This window comes from Lepidochelys olivacea (assembly GCF_965140295.1).
Source record: "Lepidochelys olivacea isolate rLepOli2 genome assembly, chromosome: 2".
NCBI classification, from domain to species: domain Eukaryota; kingdom Metazoa; phylum Chordata; order Testudines; family Cheloniidae; genus Lepidochelys; species Lepidochelys olivacea.
In genome coordinates, this window is record NC_140412.1 from 3,149,216 (window position 1) to 3,171,876 (window position 22,661).

Sequence of the window (22,661 nt, forward strand, 5' to 3'; positions counted from 1 at the left end):
GGGGCTGAGCGGGACCCGTGCCGGCCCGCTCGCTGTGCTGTTCCCGCTGCCCCTGGCGGGACGGAGGCCCCAGTGGACCCGTTCACCCCTCTGCTGGTGGGCTCAGCACGGAGCGCTGCCGCGCTAGGCCGGGGTGGCCCACCTGGGGCCCGGAGCCACACGCGGCTCTTCAGGAGTTAACGTGCGGCTCCTTGGCCAGGCACCGACTCCGGGGCTGGAGCGACAGGCGCCAACTTCCCAGTGTGCCGGGGGGGGCTCGCTGCCAACCCCCGGCTCTGCCCCAGGCCCTGCCCCCACGCCACCCCTTCCCGCCCCCTCCCTTGAGCCGGCCGTGCCCTCGCTCCTCCCCCCTCCCCCCAGAGCCTCCTGCACCCCACGAAACAGCTGATCAGGAGGGAGGGGGAGGCGCTGTTCGGCGGGGCTGCCCGTGGGGGGAGCTGATGGGGGGCTGCTGGCGTATTACTGGGACTCTTTGGCCATGTGCATTGATAAATTCTGGCTCCTCCTCAGGCTCAGGCTGGCCACCCCTGCGCTAGGGCCTGGCTGAATTGGTTCCTGGGGCAACCGGGAGAGCCCTGCCTCTCCCCTGCCACAGAGGCAGCCAAAGCGCCCTGGAGACCCCCTCCACACCCCAAAGCACATCACGCTCCCTACGGGGAATCTTTCGGGGAACTGGGGGTGGGGGGGGGATTATTTCATGGGGCTCCATAGCTAACCCTCCTGCTCCAGCCCTTGTGCTGCATGTCTCGGACCCACGCCCCTGCACTCACTCCCTGCTGTGGTTCAAGCTCCCTAGGGCTGTGGGGCAGAGAAATGGGCATGATGCCCACCCTGTCACAGCTCTCTGCATCTCTCAGAGCCCGCAGCCCTCCCCATGGCCAGCAGCTCACGCCCCCCCGGGTCAGGCCCTACACTCAGACCCTACACTCACCACAGCGGCCTGGGGCCTGGGGCTCTGGCCAGGTGTCTGTCACTACCAGCAGGGGCCAAGGAGGCTGCAGGCCCCCTGGGTCTTGCAGATCCACGCTGCCCAGGGCTGACGAGCCTGCAAGGGGTGCCCGTGTCTTGCCCATGCCCAGGACACAAAGAGGCTCCAGGGGGTGCCCGAGTCGCCCCTGTGCCCAGGGCGTGAGGAGATGCATGGGGTGCCCATGTCTCACCCATGCCCAGGGCACAAAGAGGCTCCAGGGGGTGCCCGAGTCGCCCCTGTGCCCAGGGCTGACGAGCCTGCAAGGGGTGCCCGTGTCTCGCCCATGCCCAGGGCACAAAGAGCCTGCAGGGAGTACCCGTGTCTCACACGTGCCCAGAGGAGGGGAGCTGCATGGGGTGCCCGTGTCTCGCCCATGCCCAGGGCACAAAGAGGCTCCAGGGGGTGCCCGAGTCGCTCCTGTGCCCAGGGCAAGGGGAGATGCATGGGGTGCCCGTGTCAGTGAGGGGAGCTGCAGGGGGTGCCCGTGTCTCACCCATGCCCAGGGCGTGAGGAGGCTGCAGGGGGTGCCCGTGTCTCGCCCATGCCCAGGGCACAAAGAGGCTCCAGGGGGTGCCCGAGTCGCCCCTGTGCCCAGGGCGTGAGGAGGCTGCAGGGGGTGCCCGTGTCTCGCCCATGCCCAGGGCACAAAGAGCCTGCAGGGAGTACCCGTGTCTCACACGTGCCCAGAGGAGGGGAGCTGCATGGGGTGCCCATGTCTCACCCATGCCCAGGGCACAAAGAGGCTCCAGGGGGTGCCCGAGTCGCCCCTGTGCCCAGGGCAAGGGGAGATGCATGGGGTGCCCGTGTCAGTGAGGGGAGCTGCAGGGGGTGCCCGTGTCTCGCCCATGCCCAGGGCACAAAGAGGCTCCAGGGGGTGCCCGAGTCGCCCCTGTGCCCAGGGCAAGGGGAGATGCATGGGGTGCCCGTGTCAGTGAGGGGAGCTGCAGGGGGTGCCCGTGTCTCGCCCATGCCCAGGGCGTGAGGAGGCTGCAGGGGGTGCCCGTGTCTCGCCCATGCCCAGGGCACAAAGAGGCTCCAGGGGGTGCCCGAGTCGCTCCTGTGCCCAGGGCAAGGGGAGATGCATGGGGTGCCCGTGTCAGTGAGGGGAGCTGCAGGGGGTGCCCGTGTCTCGCCCATGCCCAGGGCGTGAGGAGGCTGCAGGGGGTGCCCGTGTCTCGCCCATGCCCAGGGCACAAAGAGGCTCCAGGGGGTGCCCGAGTCGCCCCTGTGCCCAGGGCAAGGGGAGATGCATGGGGTGCCCGTGTCAGTGAGGGAAGCTGCAGGGGGTGCCCGTGTCTCGCCCATGCCCAGGGCGTGAGGAGGCTGCAGGGGGTGCCTGTGTCTTGCCCATGCCCAGGGAGCTGCAGGGGGTGCCCGCGTCCCGCCGCCCGTGGGCGGCTCCCCCCAGCCCCGCCCGGGCCCCGCCGGTGCCGCAGCGCCAGGGGCGGGCGGGGGCACTGGGCATGCTCCGAGCCGCTGCGGCTGGCTCGGCCGGGGGGCGGGCGCTGCAGCTGCCGGGCGGGCGAGGGGATCCCCGGGCTGGGCTGCGCAGGGCGCCCCGGCGGCCCCCCCCGGTGCCCCCATGTTCGCCTTCTACTCGCTGCTGGTCTACATCGTGTACGCGCTGCTGCGCCGCGGCCCGCCGCCGCTCCCCCCGCCGCAGGTAGGGGGGGCTGGGGGGGGGCTGGGGCACCGGGCGGGGGGACCCCGGCCCCCCTCGGCCAGCGTCATGCCCTCCAGAGGGCCCTGAGCCGCCCCCGCTGTGGGGAACCCCGGCCCGGGCCAGTCTCTGGATCGGATCAAGCGGTGAGACGGGACCGCTGGGCCACGGGGACCCCGTTAGCGGAGCCCGGCCCCGGGGTGCGGACCCGGGACACCTGCCAGTGCCACCTCTGGGGAGGGCAAAGGGGGGGAGCTATTCTACCCGCTGTGCCCCCGGCACCCCCCCCGCCTTGCCCCCGGCACCCAGCTGCTCTGCACGCCCCCAGCAGCACCTGCCCCTGACAGCTGTTTACTGTCCTCCGGTGCCGGGGTGCCTGGCTTCCCCCAGCCAGATCCCCGGTGCTCCCTCCTATCCCCCATCTCCACGCCCTGCCGGTGCCCCTCAATCCTAACCCGCAGCCCCCTGCTCCCCCAGCCCTGGGCTCCCCCCTTAGGTCTGTTGACCTCAGTCCCAGCCTGCAGCCCCCCGGCCAGGCTGGTCTTGGGCGTCTCCTGAGCAGACTCCCCAGGTGCCAGGCCGTGGGGTGGTTTCTGGGCGGTGGAGGCCCGGCTGAGTCCTCCCAACTCATGGCAGGGATGGGAAGCTGCCACCTGCCCCACCGGGATGGGCTGTTCCTCTCCCCTCACGCTGTTCAGTTTGCTGCTGACCTGGAGCAGCCAGTCCCTGTCCCCTGACCGAGTGGGACTGCTCTGTCCTGGGCCAGATAGTCATTCCCTCTCCACTCCCAGCCCCACGGCCCTTCGCACTGCCGGCCCTGGATCTCTGCTCTCTGTCCACTTGGCATGGTCCCCGGCAGCATGGCTTCTGAGCCGCTGCGTGCCCAGGTAGCCGTGGTTGCTTCTCTTGTGGGGATGCTGCTCCCTGATCAATGCAGAGATGAAAGCCCGCCTGGCTGCGGCTGTCGCATCTGCCTGGCGGGCCAGGGGAAGGGGGAGGAAACCAGGTCAGCTTTGGTGCTGCCGGATCCAGCCCAGGGGAGTGATATGGGACACTGATCCTCTGCCGGCATGGGAAGAGGTGGAGGGAGGGTACCTCAGTCCTAGCCATGCAGACTTGGGGGCACCTGCCCCTGACTGGATGGATCCCCATTATTCCTGGCACACTGGTGGGGGAGGAGTGGTACTCAGAGATGGTTTGCAGTGACAGGAACCAGAAGTAACAGTCGATCTGTCGCCATCATTCCGTGGTGGAATTTCAAAGACATCTGTTGCCATGGTAACTGCGCACCCACTCTGTCTCCCTGGCAGCAGACCCCTTTCCCAACCAGCTCATAGCAAAGTGCATGGCAGGTCCCCCTGTCCTGGGGTCCCGAGGGGAATGTAAAGAGCAGCTCAGTCCGGCTCCCCACTCCTGACTGCTCAGCCCACACCCTAGGTCCTCTCCCGCTCCGGGTGCACTAAGGAGCCAGCTGCCTGAGTGAGTCTACCTGCCCCTCCCCAGTCGGGCAGCCCCTGCTCTCAGGCTAGGTGGGGCTCCAGGCACGCCCCGTCCCTCCCGCTCGCCATGCCTTGCTGTGGAGCTGAGATTGTTTTCTGAATGTGATTAGTGGCCCCTCCGGTCTGTCTGGGTCAGCACTCGGGACATAAGAATGGGCAGGTTGAACAGACCAGGGATAGTCTCAGTCTGTCCTATTGGTGAAAGGGACCAGCCCCAGCCGTTCCAGAGGAAGGCACAAGGCACCTGGTACTGGATGATTATGGAGTAACTTGTCCGGGGGTCATCTCTTCCTAACCCCGCATCATTCAGTTAGGGGCTGCTGATGTCCGGGACCAGGAGAGATTATAGCCTTTGTAATGGGTAACCATGGCTGGGGTAATGATCCTTAGAAGGGTCTGGCCCTGTTTTGTATTTTGCTAAGCTCAATAAGGTCTAGTAACAGTGAGTTACACAGGTTAATGACGCGTGTGGGAAAAGTGGCTCTCTGATCAGTTGTAAATGTGTTGTATTTCCACCTCACAGACAGTCCCTGGTTCCCTGTATCCTGAATGGGGGGCTAAGTGCTGCTCAGTTTGCCGTCTCTATCACCTGACTCAAGCTCTTGGAGATAGCAAACGATTCTTCCCCTGGAAAAAAAGGAGGCAGGAGTCCCAGAGCCAAAAATGGGCAACAGTCCAGAGGGGACCCATGGTCCAAAGCCCATCGGTCCAAATCCCCATTACTAGATCGCAGGCCCTGGTTCTCATGGGAGACTTCGATCACCCTGATATCTGCTGGGAGAGCAATACAGCGGTGCACAGACAATCCAGGAAGTTCTTAGAAAGTGTAGGGGACAATTTCCTGGTGCAAGTGCTGGAGGAACCAACTAAGGGCCATGCTCCTCTTGACCTGCTGCTCACAAACCGGGAAGAATTAGTAGAGAAGCAAAAGTGGATGGGAACCTGAGAGAAAGTGACCATGAGATGATCGAGTTCAGGATCCTGACACAGGGAAGAAAGGAAAGCAGCAGAATATGGACCCTGGACTTCAGAAAAGCAGACTTAGACTCCCTCAGGGAACTGATGGGCAGGATCCCCTGGGGAATAACATGAGGGGGAAAGGAGTCCAGGAGAGCTGGCTGTATTTTAAAGAATCCTTATTGAGGTTACAGGAACAAACCATCCCGATGTGTCGAAAGAATAGTAAATATGGCAGGCGACCACCTTGGCTTAACCATGAAATCCTTGCTGATCTTAAACACAAAAAAGCAGCTTACAAGAAGTGGAAGATTGGACAAATGACCAGGGAAGAGTATAAAAATATTGCTCAGGCATGCAGGAGTGAAATCAGGAAGGCCAAATCACAATGGGAGTTGCAGCTAGCAAGAGATGTTAAGAGTAACAAGAAGGGTTTCTTCAGGTATGTTAGCAACAAGAAGAAAGTCAAGGAAAGTGTGGGCCCCTTACTGAATGAGGGAGGCAACCTAGTGACAGAGGATGTGGAAAAAGCAAATGTACTCAATGCTTTTTTGCCTCTGTCTTCACGAACAAGGTCAGCTCCCAGACTACTGCACTGGGCAGCACAGCATGGGGAGGAGGTGACCAGCCCTCTGTGGAGAAAGAGGTGGTTTGGGACTATTTAGAAAAGCTGGACGAGCACAAGTCCATGGGGCCGGATGCGCTGCATCCGAGAGTGCTAAAGGAGTTGGCGGATGTGATTGCAGAGCCATTGGCCATTATCTTTAAAAACTCATGGCGATCGGAGGAAGTTCCGGACAACTGGAAAAAGGCTAATGTAGTGCCCATCTTTAAAAAAGGGAACAAGGAGGATCTTGGGAACTACAGACCAGTCAGCCTCACTTCAGTCCCCGGAAAAATCATGGAGCAGGTCCTCAAAGAATCAATCCTGAAGCACTTACATGAGAGGAAAGTGATCAGGAACAGTCAGCATGGATTCACCAAGGGCAAGTCGTGCCTGACTAATCTAATTGTCTTCTATGACGAGATAACTGGCTCTGTGGATGAAGGGAAAGCAGTGGACGTGCGATTCCTTGACTTTAGCAAAGCTTTTGACACTGTCTCCCACAGTATTCTTGCCAGCGAGTTAAAGAAATATGGACTGGTGAATGGACTATAAGGTGGATAGAAAGCTGGCTAGATCATCGGGCTCAACGGGTAGTGATCAATGGCTCCATGTCTAGTTGGCAGCTGGTATCAAGCGGAGTGTCCCAAGGGTGGGTCCTGGGGCTGGTTTTATTCAATATCTTCATTAATGATCTGGAGGGTGGTGTGGATTGCACCCTCAGCAAGTTTGCAGATGACACTAAACTGGGAGGAGAGGTAGATACGCTGGAGGGTAGGGATAGGATACAGAGGGCCCTAGACAAATTAGAGGATTGGGCCAAAAAAAATCTGATGAGGTTCAACAAGGACAAGTGCAGAGTCCTGCACTTAGGATGGAAGAATCCAATGCACCGCTACAGACTAGGGACCGAATGGCTAGGCAGCAGTTCTGCAGAAAAGGACCTAGGGGTGACAGTGGACGAGAAGCTGGATATGAGTCAACAGTGTGCCCTTGCTGCCAAGAAGGCTAACAGCATTTTGGGATGTATAAGTAGGGGCATTGCCAGCAGATCGAGGGACGTGATCATTCCCCTCTATTCGACACTGGTGAAGCCTCATCTGGAGTACTGTGTCCAGTTTTGGGCCCCACACTACAAGAAGGATGTGGAAAAATTGGAGAGTCCAGCGGAGGGGAACAAAAATGATTAGGGGGCTGGAACACATGACTTATGAGGAGAGGCTGAGAGAACTGGGTTTGTTTAGTCTGCGGAAGAGAAGAATGAGGGGGGATTTGATAGCTGCTTTCAACCTGAAGGGGCGTTCCAAAGAGGATGGATCTAGACTGTTCTCAGTGGTAGCAGATGACAGAACGAGGAGTAATGGTCTCAAGTTGCAGTGGGAGAGGTTTAGGTTGGATATTAGGAAAAACTTTTGCACTAGGAGGGTGGTGAAGCACTGGAATGCATTACCTAGGGAGGTGGTGGAATCTCCTTCCTTAGAGGTTTTTAAGGTCAGGCTTGACAAAGCCCTGGCTGGGATGATTTAGTTGGGAATTGGTTCTGCTTTGAGCAGGGGGTTGGACTAGATGACCTCCAGAGGTCCCTTCCAACCCTGATATTCTATGATTCTATGGTGGTGGCAGAGCAGCCCCGGGCACAGCTTTGGTTCTGGAGATCAATGCGGCCAGCAGCCTGGGCACTTAGCAGTACCAGTGAAGTGACTGAAATTGGCAGTGGGGAGGCGAAGAGCCAGGGGTCGAAGGGGTGGGCATGGGGGCAGCTCAGCCCTGCTGGAGGGGGAATTGAACCTGTTGACCCAGCTGTGCACTTAGCCGGTTGACTTTATCCTTGCCCAGGCTGGCCCGTGTGACATCACTAGGATCCTGCACCCAGCGTGGTGGGGTGAGAGCCCTCGGGAGTACATGGGGGGCAGGTCCTGTCCTGTTGACATCCCTTCCAAGGCCGCTGCAGGACTCTGGTGTTCTCGCTCCTGGGCCACTAGTGATTTCCTGGTGTTTTTTCCATCAATTCTGAGAGCCTGGGGCCAGGAGGCGCCGTTGTGAGATCTCTGTATCTATCACATCGGCCCTAGGAGTGCCCTGCATTAACTCCTGTCTGGATGCTTTTCTGAAAGATCTGCTCGAGGTCAATCTTGATTTAAAAATGTCTAGGGATGGAGACTCCACCGCAGCCCTCGGCAGCTGCTGGAGATGCGGGTGCTGAGGCTGTCCCCTGGTTGATGGATGGGCCTGGATTTCCCACGTCCCATGCTGGGGCCAGGTGGAATCCCTGTGCCAATGCTAACACCTACCCCTGTTTTAACACAGGCTTGTTATTGAGGGTCGGCCGGTAACGCGTGGGCTACTCCCCAAGCTGGCTGTGCATGGGAAGGGATGGCAGCGCAGGCATTCGGGTGCCTGTTCGGGGTCCGGTTCAGTGACATCCTTCGCTGTGGATCCACACCAGAGCATAGGTCCTCGTTGCTTGAGCTAAAGGAATCCCTCCGTCAGCCACCAGCAGCAGTAGGCTCTTATCCTCTATCAGGACCAGCCCCGAGAGACATGACCCACGCTTAGCATTGGCCTGCTAAACCCAGGGTTGTGGGTTCAATCCTTGAGGGGGCCATTTGGGTCAAAAATTGGGGATTGGCCCTGCTTTGAGCAGGGGGTTGGACTAGATGACCTCCTGAGGTCCCTTCCAACCCTGATATTCTATGATTCTGTGAACAGTTCCAGCTTCACAAGCGTGTTACGACAGCGCCAGGGAAAGGAGGTGGGAGAGACTGGCGGCGCGAGGGACGTGAGTAGGGGCTGGGGACGGTGTGGCTTCAGGGGCAGGGGCCCAGCCTGCTAGGGCCCACTCGCTTGGAGCAGGCGCCAGAAGGCGCGAGGGATTGAAGGGCTCGGTCTGTCTGTGCTGAGCCTCCTGGTTCCAGTCGAACCCAGCGCAGAGGACAGCAGACTGGGGTTCATTCACTCCTCCCCTCGCAGGGGGGCTGGGTCTGGGTCTCCCTCTGCTTGTCAGCACGGCACAGAACCTCGGCTTTCCCTGCCCGCTTTGCCCTGGGCCCCTGCTCTGCACTGGGGACGCCTGGGGGCAGGGGTGTTGTCTGTTGTTTGAATAGACATCGATTGTTCCAGTCTCTGACCCCTCCTCACCGCAGCCACGGGTCGGCGCCCAGCCCCGCTGAGCCTTGCCAGACACGTCTACAGGGCCAGGAGCGTTGGCCGTGCCTCGTGTTCTGCTGGCAGAGAGCTTTGTGCGCCGTTCCCAGGCTGGGCCCCTCTGCTGGGGCGGGATGTGCGTGCCAGGTGTGCCCGGGTTGGCTCTGTGGGCGCTTTAGCAGCTGGGGGGTCGGTTCTCTCCAAAGGGGCCCGGCAGGATGGGGGCCTGACCGCTCAAGGCAGCGTGATCTCCCCTGCCAGAGGGCTGATTGGATCCATAGGGCGGTGCTGAGAGCCTGCCCCATTTCCTCCCCTTGGCATCTCGGCTCTGGCGCTCTGCCATTTCCCCACTCGGCTCCGCTCTGCGCAGCTGGCTCCGAGGTTGGCTCGGCTGCAGCTTGTTAGCAGGGAGCTGGTGCAGTTTCCAGCCGGGCTGTATTGATTGTCCAGGGAGGCCTGGCTCAGGCTTTGACTTGCTGCGCCGTGGATCTGTCTCCCTGGCGGGGGGCACAGAGGCAGACAGCTCCCCAGCACTGGTGCTGCTGCGTTGGGTTTAGGATGGGCAGGGATTCTCATCTGACAGCTTGGACGAGGGGTTGAGTCCATCTGTCCGCTGGGTGGAGAGCAGGGTCTGCCCCGGGGACCGGAGACAGGCAGGGTCTAGACCGCGGGGGTGGTGGAGGGAAGGGGGATGCACGAGGTGTCATGTACAGGCTGGTTGCGGGGTGGGGGAGGCAGGAGGTGGTTTTTGCAAACTGGGGCAGTTGTGCTCAGGGGTCCAGGGCTAGTCTCTGTGTCTAAATCAAAGCATCCCCCGCCCCCCCCCCCAGTGTAACGCTGGCTCCGTGCTGCCCTGTGGGCAGCCCCTGACCCCCTCAGGCACCCAACTCTGCAGCAGCCCACCGTGGGGCATTGCTCTCCCAGCACCCCCTAGAGAGCAGTACCCAGACAGCAGCACCCCCGCATCCCAGCCGGTGCTGGGTGCAATGCTGACTCCTCCAGTAGGGGGTGCCCGCTGTGAGGCCAGGCAACACAGTCAGGTGCCCCATCAGCGTAGCTGGGCGAGGGGCTGGGCTGAACCAGGGACCTCCAGAGCTAAGCATGAGTTAAAGAGCAGGGCTTGCCATTGGGGGCTAAGCAGCTGCTTGTCCTCTGTGCGCCGGGCACCGAGGGGGAACGGGCGTGTGTCCTCCTCCGTGGCGTATGTTAGCGGGGGCAGCACCCGGGCAGGGCCGGCTCTTCCCCATTAGCAGGGTTCCCATCTTGCTAGCTCAGCACCTTGCTGTTCCCCAGCCCTATTGGTGCACCCAGCCAGGCCTCGTGGGAGAGGGTCGGGTCTTGGGGTGCATCAGGGCCCTGGGCACGTAGTGCTGAAGGGAGCAATCCGGGAGTGTTCCCGGTGTCTAGACAGCTTCATCGCGGAGATGGCTCCGGCTCAGGGCATCAGTTGCACCCAGCAGGGTCAGCTCTGTGCTGGGCTTGTGGGGAGTGGGCGGGGAGCTCTATGGGGCTGTCTGTGGTGGCGGGGTACTTGAGGGGGTTCTGTGGGGCTGTTGATGGCCAGGAACGGGCTCTGTGGGGCTATCTGTAGCCAGGGGTGTGTGGGGACACTGTCTGTGGAGGGGGAGTGTGTGAGGGGGGCTCTATGGGGCTGTCTGTTGGGGGGTGTTTCTTGGGGAGATCTGTAGGGCACAGTGGTGGGGGGTGGCATGGGGGGGCTGTCCGTGCCCGGAGGGGCTTGGGGGGGGCAGCCATGGTGGGGAGTGTTCAGGGGGTGAGGAGCTCTGTGGTGCTGTTCATGAAGGGGTGGTGCCATGGGGGCTCTGAGGCATCATCTGTGGTGTGGGGTTGCTCGGGGGGGGGAGGGGGCTCTGAAGCACTGTCTGCGGGGAAGGGGTTCTGAGATGCCGTCCATGGTGATGGGGAGAGCTCTGAGGACTCGTTTGCAGTGGAGGTTTAGTTGGGGGGCTCTGAGGACCCATACGTGGAAGGGGGCAGGTTGCTCGGGGGGCTCTGAGGACCCGTCCATGGCCTGGCCTCTGTTGCTGACAGACGTTTCCTTCCCCTCCTGCTCTCCAGGGCCCCGATGCCTTCTCCGCGGAGCCAGCCAGGCGACGCAAGCTGTGGCCGGAGCTGCCGGAGCTGGACAGTGCGTAGCCTCCTCTCCCTGCCCCGTGCACGGCTCTGAGCCACAGCGGCTGGTCCGGTTCGCACGGGGCCCAGCTGCAGGGGGCGGGTGCTGGCTGTATTTCGGTGCATGCCGGGCTGGTGAGCTGGGACAGTGTCCCAGCTCTGCCCATGTCCTGGAGGGGTGCGGGGTGTTGGGGGCGTGGATCTCACACGGGGCGGGGGGGGTGTGGCTGAGCTGGGGCACAGCTGTCTCGACGGTGGGGGAACCAAGGGGCGCCCCGGCGCTGCTGCTCCCGCCCAGTGCTGGTCCCCGCCTTTGCAGGCAGCTCCGAGAGCGACCGAGACAATGGCACGGAGGAGGAGGAGGCTGGCCCTGACAGCGGGTTTCTGGAGGATGCCGCCACCCCGCTCACCGAATTCCTGTCCCTCAAGCGGGAAGCTGCCGAGGGGAAGCTCTGCCCAGCGGACACAGAGGCCCTTGGCGGGAAGGTAAATCTGGGCGTGTTCCCCATCAGACCTGTCTCCATGGCAATGAGGAGCATGAAACACAAACAGGTGTGGCCAGGTGTGATGGGTCTCGGGGTGCCCAGAGCTGTGAGGCCCCTTGGTATTCCCCGTCTCTTGTGCTGGGGGAGTCTTGCTTGTGCTTAGCTGGGTGTCCACTCCCTCACCCCCCGCTCTTGTCAGCCACCCAGGCCCTCTCCTCCAGGCCGTGCCAGCCCTTACCTTGCCTTGCAGGTTAACAGGAGGTGCACCCCAGTCCCCGAGCCCCGTCTCCACAGGACACTCCCAGAAGTACCAGGCCTGCTGTCCCCCAGGGGCCAACATGTACCCCTGTTTGTGAGAGTCAGGATCCGCTCTTTGTGTGATATCACGGCTCTGAGGGATCTTTATCGTGAAAACAAGGGTGAGATCATTGGCAAAGAACCAAGAGATGGCGAGGGAGAATAATGGAAACAAAAGGTTACCTGTAAAACAAGATCATAGCACGCTTTCTGGAGCCTGCACTTCACTCAGCAGGCTAAGCTGCCAGCCAATGAAGCATATCTCACCCCCAAACTCCTCTGCCGAGTCTCAGCCAAGGGGGTTGAGATCCTGTTTTCAGGACCGTAAATGCCCAGCCCGCTTCCTTCCTAGGTGCAGGATGGGGGGTGTCGTCTCTGCCTTCTGCTCAAGTCCCCAGACTTCAGTGTATGTTCTCAGATCAGGATAACGCACTGGGGTTTCTTTTTCCGGCGTGCCGCTTCCCTGTTGATTTCACATCCCCCTGCTGGCTTCGTATGTACATGGGTATATGCTGTGTTAGCTTACGGTGCTCACGTCCCGCCCGAGAGCCAGGTGAACAAAAGTCCCTTGTGCGATAGAAAACCTGCACGCTGTCAGTGGACATCCATAGCCCCTTACGCAGCATCTGTGTGGACAGTTCGCTTTTTGGGGACCCAGAATGCACAATCCAGCATCAGGATATTGCTGGACCCCCTTGCCAGCTGGCATTCCGGGATTCTTGGGTCACACCAGGACCCACCGCGTCAGATCTGAACTGGCCATGTACCAGCCCAGCAGAACCATCCATCCAGACAGCTCCCAGGTCTCATCCGTCCCTGTCCTCCACTCTGCTCGCTTTGCTGCCCTCACTGACCTGCTGGCTATTTACCAGGCAGTCGCCAGTGCTCCTGTCCACCCAGGAGCTTTTCCAGCTCTCTCCTCTCCCCAGAAGGGGGTTGCTGAGGCCTGGAGCAGAGAAGGAGGGACCCAGTCCCTGTGTCCCCAGGGTCACCGTGTGTCTCAGACCACAGAGGGGACCAATGGTCTTGGTCTGGAGTGTGTGTGGGTTTCTGGAATCCTACAGCGCTGCCCATCCCTGGCTCCATGTCCACCTGCCTGGTTTTGGATAGCGCCCGTCACGGTGATACCGAAGGGCCTGGCACAGCCTGGCAGAGCGTGGGTAGAACGCTGCCATTGGGAGCGCTGGCCTCAATGACACGACACAGGGCAGCCAGGAACCGGGCCCTAAGGACCCCTCTGCTCCTAACAGGAGCCCAGGCTCGGAGGCGGCCCAGGCTCTGGGTCTGAGCCGGGAGGTGATTCCCAGCTCGTGCGGACAGACATGCTAGCTCTGCTCACTCTGGTGCACTAAACACAGCAGTGCAGCTGGGAGCACGGGGTGGGGGGGCGCTTGGTCTAGCTGCCGGAGTGCCGTCCCGCCCGGCCCCCGGGTCTGTGTTCGGGTGGCTCGCCTGACCTGCCCCCTTTCCTACCCCGGCTACACGGGTGGCCTTGGGCGAGTTCCTTCTCCTCCCACGCTCAGCAGCCGAGACAGACAGACAGACAGCACCTGTCCCCGACGAAGTGTGCCGGGCCCAGCGCACAGGGCCCCTGCTCTTGGTGTGCGATTGCCGATGGTGCCAGGCAGCTGTGAGGTCTGCGCAGGCTGCTGCGTGCGGGGTACCTGTCTGGGGGTTTCCTCTGGCCCCTGGGCGTAGTGCCTCACCGTAGCCTATAGCGTCTCATGGAGCCAGCCCACTGCACGCGTGGGGGTCCGAGACACAGTGGATGAAGTGACCCACTCCAGAGTCAAACGGGGTCTGTGGCAGGGCAGGGACAGGGCCCAGTCTCCTGAGTCCTGGGCCCCCACCCTCCGCGCTAGGCAAACCATCCCCACCCTCTGCCTGCGCTAACTGCTCTGTCTTCTCTTTTCTCCTTCGAACCACCTCCCTCATCCCCCCACGTCCCATGTGCCCCTGCGACCTGCCATGTCCGCCCCTCCCTCCCCGTCCCGCCATTTCACTCGGGCCGGACCATCCCCACGGGCCCCCCTCTCCCCCTGCTCCTCCCACGGGCCCCCACGCCAGCTCCCCGACTCCCCGCTCATCTCGGTGATGTCCCACCTCCTCTCCTTCCTGGAGCACTACGGCCAGATGCAGCGGCTGCAGGAGCAAGCCGGGGAGTACCGCTCCCTCCTGCGCCGGGAGGAGCGCCGGCGACGGAAGCAGCTGCGGATGCTGAGGAGGGCCTACAGGCAGCGGGTGCAGGACAAGCTGAGCCTCATCGAGAGCCTGGAGGGCGTCATCTGCGAGCAGCAGAACGTCATGGAGACGCTGCACGGTGGGGAGTCGTTCGTCCCAACCGCAGCAACACCCATGAGCAGCCACCTGGGCTTCGGGGGTGAAATTTGCAAGGCCTGGGCGCCGCTGGAGTCCCGCCCCCGCCGAGGCCTGGGCACCGCTGGGATCCCACCGAGGCCTGGGTGCCATTGCCTGGTGTCCCGCCTCGTCCCCTACGCCTTGTCAGGCCTTGTGTGAATTCCTCCCCTCTGAAGACAACAGGGTAGAGGAGCTCCTGAGGTTGTCACGAGGACCAGGGTGATGGGCCTGCTGCAGCCCTGGAGATGTAGGAAGGTGGCTGCACTGGTGATGGGAGGAAACCTGGCTGGCGGTTGGACATGGAGAGGGGTTGGTAATAGGGGGGAGGAGCCCTTCACCTCCAGGATGGTGGCTGCTCAAAGTCACCTGTCGGGCAGCTTCGGCTGCCCCATGAGGCCACTGGAGGCAGAGTGTGCTGGAGGGTCTCGGCTAAGGGGCAGTGTCCAAACGAAATGGTGATGAGTGGTAGTCAGTCGGCCCCTCTTGGGCAGCCTCTGGAGAGAGGCCAAGGACTGAATGAGTCACAGAGACTGATCTGCAGGGACTTCGTCTTCTGAAGTAACCCGATGAACCAGTGAACCGCAGCTCACGCATCCACCCATCCATTCAACACACCCACCCATCCATCCACCCAACACACCATCCATCTATTCATCCAGCAAACCCACCCACCCATCCAACACACCATCCGCTCACCCATTCAACACATCCACCCATCCATCCAACACACCATCCACCCGTCCATCCAACACACCCGTCCTTCAGCACACCCACCCATCCATCCACCCAACACACCATCTATTCATCCAACACCCCCACCTATCCAACACACCATCCACCTGTCTATCCAACACACCCACCCATTCAACGCATCATCCACTCATCCATCCAACACACCCACTCATCCAAGACACCATCTGCCCACCCATTCAACACACACCCCCATCCATCCAACACACCCACCCATTCAACACACCATCCACTCATCCATCCAACACACCATCCACCCATTCAACACACCACCCACACCTCCATCCAACACACCCACCCATCCATCCAACACACCATCTGCCCACCCATTCAACACACCCACCCATCGATCCACCCAGTGCACCATCCATCTATTAATCCAACACACCATCCACCCGTCCATCCAACAAACCCACCCATTCAACACACCATCCAGCCACCCAACATACCATCCATCTGTTTGTCCAACACACCCTCCCAACACACCACCCACCCATCCTACGCACCATCCATCTATTCATCCAACACACCACCCACACTTCCATCCAACACACCATCCACCCACCCATTCAACACACCCACCCATCCATCCAACATACCACCCACCCAACCCACCATCTATCTATTCATCCAACACACCACCCACCCATCCATCCAACACATGCACCCATCCGTTCATCCAAAACATGCACCCATCCGTTCATCCATCCAACATGTCCATGCATCAATTTGCCCGTATGTCCAACACACCCACCCATCCAATGCACCATTCACACACCCAAAATAGTGATCCACCCTCCCATCCAACACACCTGTCCATCCATCCATTCATTCAGCACACCCATGTATCCACCCGTCCATCCAACACACCCACCCATGCATCCACCCGTCCATCCAACACAGCCATTCATCTGCTTGTCCATCCAATACACCCATACATCCACCTGTCCATCCAACACACCTACCCACACATCCATCACACCCTCCATCCATCCACCCAAAATACTCATCCACCTTCCCCTCCAATACACCGGTCTGTCCGTTCATCCATCCAACATGCCCACACATCCATATGTCCAACCAACACACCATCCATTCATTCGTCTGTCCATCTAACACACTCATCCAACACACCCACCCATCCATTCATCCATCCAACACACTCATCATAGAATCATAGAATATCAGGGTTGGAAGGGACCTCAGGAGGTCATCTAGTCCAACCCCCTGCTCAAAGCAGGACCAACCCCAAACTAAATCATCCCAGCCAGGGCTTTGTCAAGCCTGACCTTAAAAACTTCTAAGGAAGGAGTTTTTAAGGTCAGGCTTGACAAAGCCGTGGCTAAGATGATTTAGTTGGGGATTGGTCTGGCTTTGAGCAGGGGGTTGGACTAGATGACCTCCTGAGGTCCCTTCCAACCCTGATATTCTATGATTCTGTGATGAGTGTGTTGGATGGATGGGTGCGTGTGTTGGATGGGTGGGCAAATGGATGAGTGTGTTGGATGGACGGATGAATGAATGGATGGTGTGTTGGTAGGACATATGGATGTGTGGGCATGTTGGATGGATGAACGGATGGACCGGTGTGTTGGAGGGGAAGGTGGATGAGTATTTTGGGTGGATGAATGGAGGGTGTGATGGATGTGTGGGTAGGTGTGTTGGATGGACAGGTGGATGCATGGGTGTATTGGATGGACAGGCAGATCAGGCATCAATTCATCCATCCAAAATACTCATCCACCCACCCATCCAGCACACCTGTCCATTTATTCATCCATCCAACACTCACCCATCCGTCCACCTGTCTATCCTACACACCCACTCATCCATCTGTCCAGCCATCCAACACACTCATCCACCCATCCATCCAACACACCATGAATTCATCTCTCTGTCCATCTAACACACTCATCCATCTGCCCAACCATCAAGCACATCCACCCATCCATCCATCTGTGGTTAGATGTTGATAAATATTTGGCTGCTTGTGTGTGTTCCCTCTTTGTACCGCCCCAGCCCTGTGCAGACAGCTGGCACAGCAGACCTTGAGCGAACCGCTCAATAAGCACAAGATCCGTTAAGGGACGAAGGCACCCAGCCAGGTTTATTGTCGAAGAAGTGCAGTACTAGTATCCCACAGACTACTGGGCCACTAATACATGTATGCCCATAACAATGGACCAGCTCAATGAACGATGGGACTTTCCGTTCCTCCCTAGGCCAGACAAAGATATTCCCTCTGAGATACATCTTTATACCCTAATACAGGGGTAGGCGACCTATGGCACGCGTGTTGAAGGCAGCACGTGAGCTGATTTTCAGTGGCACTCATACTGCCCAGGTCCTGGCCACCGGCCCAGGGGGCTCTGCATTTTCATTTCATTTTAAATGAAGCTTCTTCAACATTTTAAAAACCGTATCTACTTTACATACAACAATCGTTCAGGTATATATTATAGATTTATAGAAAGAGATCTTCTAAAAACATTAACATGTATGCCTGGCACGCGAAACCTTAAATTAGAGTGAATAAATGAAGACTTGGCACACCACTTGTGAAAGGTTACCGACCCCTGCCCTAATACAAACAAGTTAGTACTGCCCCTTTGACATAGTTACTGCCCCCTGACGTGGCGAATTATCACCCATCACCTTGTACATGTTGGTTCGATCAAAACATCTCTATTACATACTGTCATCTTGACCTTATCTTTTAAGAGGGGTCAGTGTGTTCCTTTTATCTTTGGGGAATGTTTTTCTACCATCCTTGATATTGGGATGTTCTGGTACCACTTGATATCGAGATGTGTTTGCATGAGTGCTCTGTGCCTAGCACTTCTTAGGAATGTGTGTTTCTGCAATATCAGCCCTGTTCTTACCAGATTTTGTGAGCAGGTCCTGCCTCATTCCAGGCCTCTGACACAAGGGCTTATGTCTCAGGCTCTCTTCCTACTACACCATCCAACACACCCACCCACCTATCCATCTATCCAAGACACCCACCCATCCACCCAACCGTCCAACACAACCAACCATCCATCCAACATATCCATCAATCCATCTGTAGTAAGATGATGCCCTGAAACAAACTTTTGCTTCAGAGGCCTGGTATGAAGCGTAAGGCCTGAACTAAAGTAATGGTCAAGATTTTGCTGACATAAAGCAAAGTTAAGCTGTGAGCCAGAGGCAGGCCCTGCTCACAGAATCTGGCAAGAAGAGGGCTGATGTTGTAAAAATACACATCCCTAAAAGGTACTGGGCACTAGTTATGGAAACACGTGCCAGGATGGTACCAGAACACTGGTACAAGCGCGTACCCCACAGATAACAGGAACAGGCTGACCTATCCTAAAGACAGGGGCAGGAAAGTAATATGGTAGGGTTGTTTTGTGAGAGGCGGCACCCTAACACCTAGAGGGGTTGCACCTCTATGCGTCAGGAGTGATGTGTAACTTGTTTGTAGCTGTGGCTATGAATGCACTCCTGAGTGGATGTCTTGGTTTGGCCTAGGGGGCAGTGGTAAATCCTGCCACTGGCTGAGATGATCCATTGTCAGGGAGCACATATGTACTAGCAGAACTGTAGACATCTTATCCGGGGAGCTAGAGACTCTTTCATTTGACAATAAACCTGGCCGGGTGCCTTCGTACCTTATCAGAGCCTGTGGTCATTGGGGGTTCTCTCGGGGTCTTCTGTGTCAGCGATCTGCAGAGCCGGGGCAGCACACAGAGGGAACACACGTACGCAACCGACTGTTATCAACATTTAACAGAGCAGAGCACCACACCTGTGACTTCTGACACCATCCAACACACTCATCCATCTGCCCAACCATCCAACATACCCATCCATCCATCTGTCACGGAGTCCCCGGGTGATGCTCTGGAACTGCTCCCCATGAAGCCAGTCAGGACCCTGGGGAAGTCTCCTTTCTGTGAGCAGCCTGTCTGCAGGACACACAGCTCACACAGCTTCCACCTTCCTGGGTCTGACCTCGGAGCATTCAGCATCCTCTGCCCCCCGTGCACTTCCCACAGCGAGTCCGCCCAGGCGGGACTCCTGGGGAAGCCAGAGGGTCCTGCCCCCACAACTTCACAGTCAGACGTGACTCTCAGCCAGCCAGTAAAACAAAAGGTTTATTAGATGACAGGAACACAGTCTAAAACAGAGCTTGCAGGTGCAGAGAACAGGACCCCTCAGCTGGGTCCACTTTGGGTGGCAGTGAGCCAGACAACCATGTCTGCCCTTCACTACATGTCCCAGCCAGCCCCAAACTGAAACTCCCTCCAGCCCCTCCTCCTCTGGGCTTTGTCCCTTTTCCTGGCCAGGAGGTCACCTGATTCCTTTGTTCTCCAACCCTTTAGCTCTCACCTTGCAGGGGGAAAGGGCCAGGCCATCAGTGGCCAGAAAACAGGGTGTCGGCCATTCTCTGTGTCCAGACTCCTGCACATACCTGTCCTCTAGGGCTCTGCAACGATCATACACCCTTATCCCACCCCCTAGATACTTAAGAACTGCCTAGGGGAAACTGAGGCACCCCCACACTATTCAGAGGAAACATTAAGAACAGTCCCACTTCTTCACACCATCCAACACACTCAGCCATCTGCCCATCCAACAGAACCAACCATCCATCCAACACACTCATCCAACACACACATCCATCTGCCCATCCATCCATCCCTCACATCCACCTGTCCATCCAACACACCATCCATCCATATACCTGTCCACCCAGCAAACTCATCCATTCGCACATCCAACAGACTCATCCATTTACCCATGCAATGCACCCACTCATTCATCCACCTATCCAACATTCACCCACCCGTCCATCCAACATGACCATCCATCCATCCGTCCATGCAATACACTCATCCATCTACCCACCCATACAAAATACCTGTCCAACCCCCGACACATCCTCCCCCCCTCCCCCGAGCACATACCCGCCTGCCCCTCACTGAGCAGAGGGTGATTCTGTCTCCAGGCTGATTCTATGGTGGGATGCATCCCCCCCATCCCGCTCGTCCCTTCCCCAGATGGCCCACCTAGTTCTGCACCCACATGGATGTCCTAGGAGTGACTGCATATGTCCCCCTCTCCCCAGGTATGAAGCCACCCTCCGCTTGCCCCCTGTCCCCGTGTCCGCCCGTGACCCCTGTGGGCGTGCACCGGCTGGTGGAGTCCATCAGTGCCCTGCAGGGAGAGAGGAACAAGCTGCTGGAGGAGATCACGGGCCTGAGGGAGCAGCTGGAAGAGGGGGAGAAGGAGAGGCAGCAGCTGGCAGGGAGCTTCGGCCTGCAGGTGAGAACCAGGGGCCGCGCTGCTGGTGGACCTTGGCAGGTAGGATGGGAATGATGCTCTTGCTGAGGAGAGGCTGGCGGGGCCCACAGCAAAGCCCCAGGAAGGGGAGAAGACCCCGAGGATGGAGACAGCTCCACAGGTGGGATCTCTGCTTGCAGGGCCTTGCAGGGCAGGGATGGCTGAGTCCCTGGGGAACCAGGGCAAGAACTCAGCCCTTCAGCGTCCCTGAGCTATAGGGGAGCCCCTGCTAGCAGGCACCAGCCTCATCCTTACAGCCCTGGGGGCCATGTGGGGCACTGGGCTCACCCCCGCCAGCCAGCCCCTTATGCCCTGGGGCTGTCCCTGCCCTAACTGCGCCCTCCATCGGCAGCGCCCGTCTTTGGGGAGGGGGCCGTGGCGCGCAGCCCCTGGGGAGGGAGGGGCCTGATGCCAGGTGTGTCCTTCCGCTAGGTCCAAGAGCTGAAGCAGCAGATTGAGGAGCGAGAGGAGGAGCTGAGGCGGCTGCGCACGGGGATGGTGAGGAGAAAGACATCCCCAGCCCAGCCCCGTCCCCTCTGCCTCCTCCCCCCATCCCCTCTGCTTCCTTCCCCTAGGCCTGTCCCCTCTGCCCCCTGCTTTAGTCCCCCACCCCAACCCCCCGTCCCCTCTGCCTCCTCCCGCCACTCCACTCCATAGGCCTGTTCCTTTTGCTCCCCCCTACTGCATCCCCACATCCCCTCTGCTGCCCCCCACTGCAGCCCCTCCACACCTGTCCCTTTGCCCCCCACTGCATCTGCCCCCCAGCCCCATGTCCCCCCACTGTACCGCCTAGGCTTGTTCCTTCTGCCCCCCCACTTTATCCCCCCCACCCCTATTGTCTCTGCCCTCTCCCCCCACTGCCTCCTTTACAGGCCTATCCCTTCTCCTGCTCCCCAGGGTGTGGAGGAAGATGAGAGAAGTGGGGGGAGGGGGGCGCTCCCAGGAGAGGAAAGCTGGCAGCTGCTGTGGGGGCACTGTGTGTGTGTGGGGGGGCGAGGCTCCTGGGGGCACTGTGGGGGGGTGCCGAGGCTCCCGGGAGCAGTGAGTGTGTGTGTGGGGGGCCAGTATGTGTGTGTGGGGGCAGTGGGGGGCACCGAGGCTCCTGGGGGCAGTGTGGGGAGGGGGCGCTGATGCTCCTGGGGGCAGTGGGAGGAGGCTGCCGAGGCTCCTGGGGGCAGTGGCGGGGGGGCTGCCGAGGCTTCGAGCTCCCCGGCCCCGCTTTTCCTTCCAGGGGGTGACGGATTCGGAGAAGCGGATCCACAACCTGACGGTGGAGAACGAGGGGCTGAAGCAGAGTCTCAGCGTCACCCAGGGGCTCCTGCAGCAGCTGGCGACTGTGTCTGCCCAGCCCTCTGCCATGCTGGCCAAGGTGACCCACTGCCCCCCCATGCCCAGCCCTCTGCCATGCTGGCCAAGGTGACCCACTGCCCCCCCATGCCCAGCCCTCTGCCATGCTGGCCAAGGTGACCCACTGCCCCCCCATGCCCAGCCCTCTGCCATGCTGGCCAAGGTGACCCACTGCCCCCCCATGCCCAGCCCTCTGCCATGCTGGCCAAGGTGACCCACTGCCCCCCCATCCCCCCTGTGCCCAGCCCTCTGCCACGCTGGCCAAGGTGACCCACTGCCCCCCCATGCCCAGCCCTCTGCCATGCTGGCCAAGGTGACACACTGCCCCCCGCCCCCCCTGTGCTCAGCCCTCTGCCATGCTGGCCAAGGTGACCCACTGCCCCCCCATGCCCAGCCCTCTGCCACGCTGGCCAAGGTGACCCACTGCCCCCCCACCCCACCCCCACCCCCCTCGCTGACCCCCTAGAGCCCCCTCCCCGTTCCCAGCCCTCTGCCATGCTGGCCAAGGTGACCCAGTGCCCCCCCACCCCCCTGTGCCCAGCTCTCTGCCATGCTGGCCAAGGTGACTCACTGCCCCCCCTGTGCCCAGCCCTCTGCCATGCTGGCCAAGGTGCTGGCCAAGGTGAGTGGGGCCCGTCAAGCCCCCTGTCACTGACCCAGTGCCCTGCTCAGCCCCCCCGACCCCTTGTCGCTGACCCCTGGAGCCCACCTCCGTGCCCAGCTCTCTGCCACACTGGCCAAGGTGACCCAGTACCCTGCCCCCGCCCAACCCCCCCGTTGCCGACCCCTAGAGCCCCGCCCCATGCCCAGCCCTCTGCCACGCTGGCCAAGGTGAGCAGCCTCTGTTGCTGACCCAGTGCCCTGCCCCTACCCAGCCCCCCCCGTCACTGACCCAGCGCCCAGGCCCCCACCCAGGCCCCGCATCACTGACCCCTAGATCCCCCCCATGCCCAGCCCCCACATCACTGACCCAGAGCCTTGTCCCTGCCCAGCCCCTGTGTCACTGACCCCTAGAGATCCCTCCCTCCGCCCCATACCCAGTCCTCTGCCATGCTGGCCAAGGTGAGCGGGGCCCCTCTTGCTGACCCAGAGCCCTACTCCCACCCAACCCCCATGTCACTGACCCCTA

At 59.9% G+C, this 22,661-nt stretch overlaps 1 protein-coding gene across 2 annotated transcripts in view; it reads left to right on the forward strand.

The window, feature by feature from the left end:
- The first annotated feature begins 2,469 nt into the window (after positions 1 to 2,469).
- KIFC2 (kinesin family member C2) overlaps positions 2,470 to 22,661 on the forward strand; it is a 34,519-nt gene continuing 14,327 nt past the window's right edge. The window contains exons 1-7 of one of the 2 annotated variants that reach the window (XM_084618834.1): positions 2,470 to 2,633; positions 10,914 to 10,983; positions 11,287 to 11,453; positions 13,817 to 14,069; positions 19,971 to 20,167; positions 20,618 to 20,683; positions 21,417 to 21,554. In XM_084618834.1, the coding sequence (XP_084474960.1) occupies positions 2,553 to 2,633; positions 10,914 to 10,983; positions 11,287 to 11,453; positions 13,817 to 14,069; positions 19,971 to 20,167; positions 20,618 to 20,683; positions 21,417 to 21,554 (972 nt within the window). In that variant the 5' untranslated portion in view covers positions 2,470 to 2,552. The remainder of the gene's footprint in view (positions 2,634 to 10,913; positions 10,984 to 11,286; positions 11,454 to 13,816; positions 14,070 to 19,970; positions 20,168 to 20,617; positions 20,684 to 21,416; positions 21,555 to 22,661) is intronic. The other variant, XM_084618835.1, reaches the window with a different exon arrangement.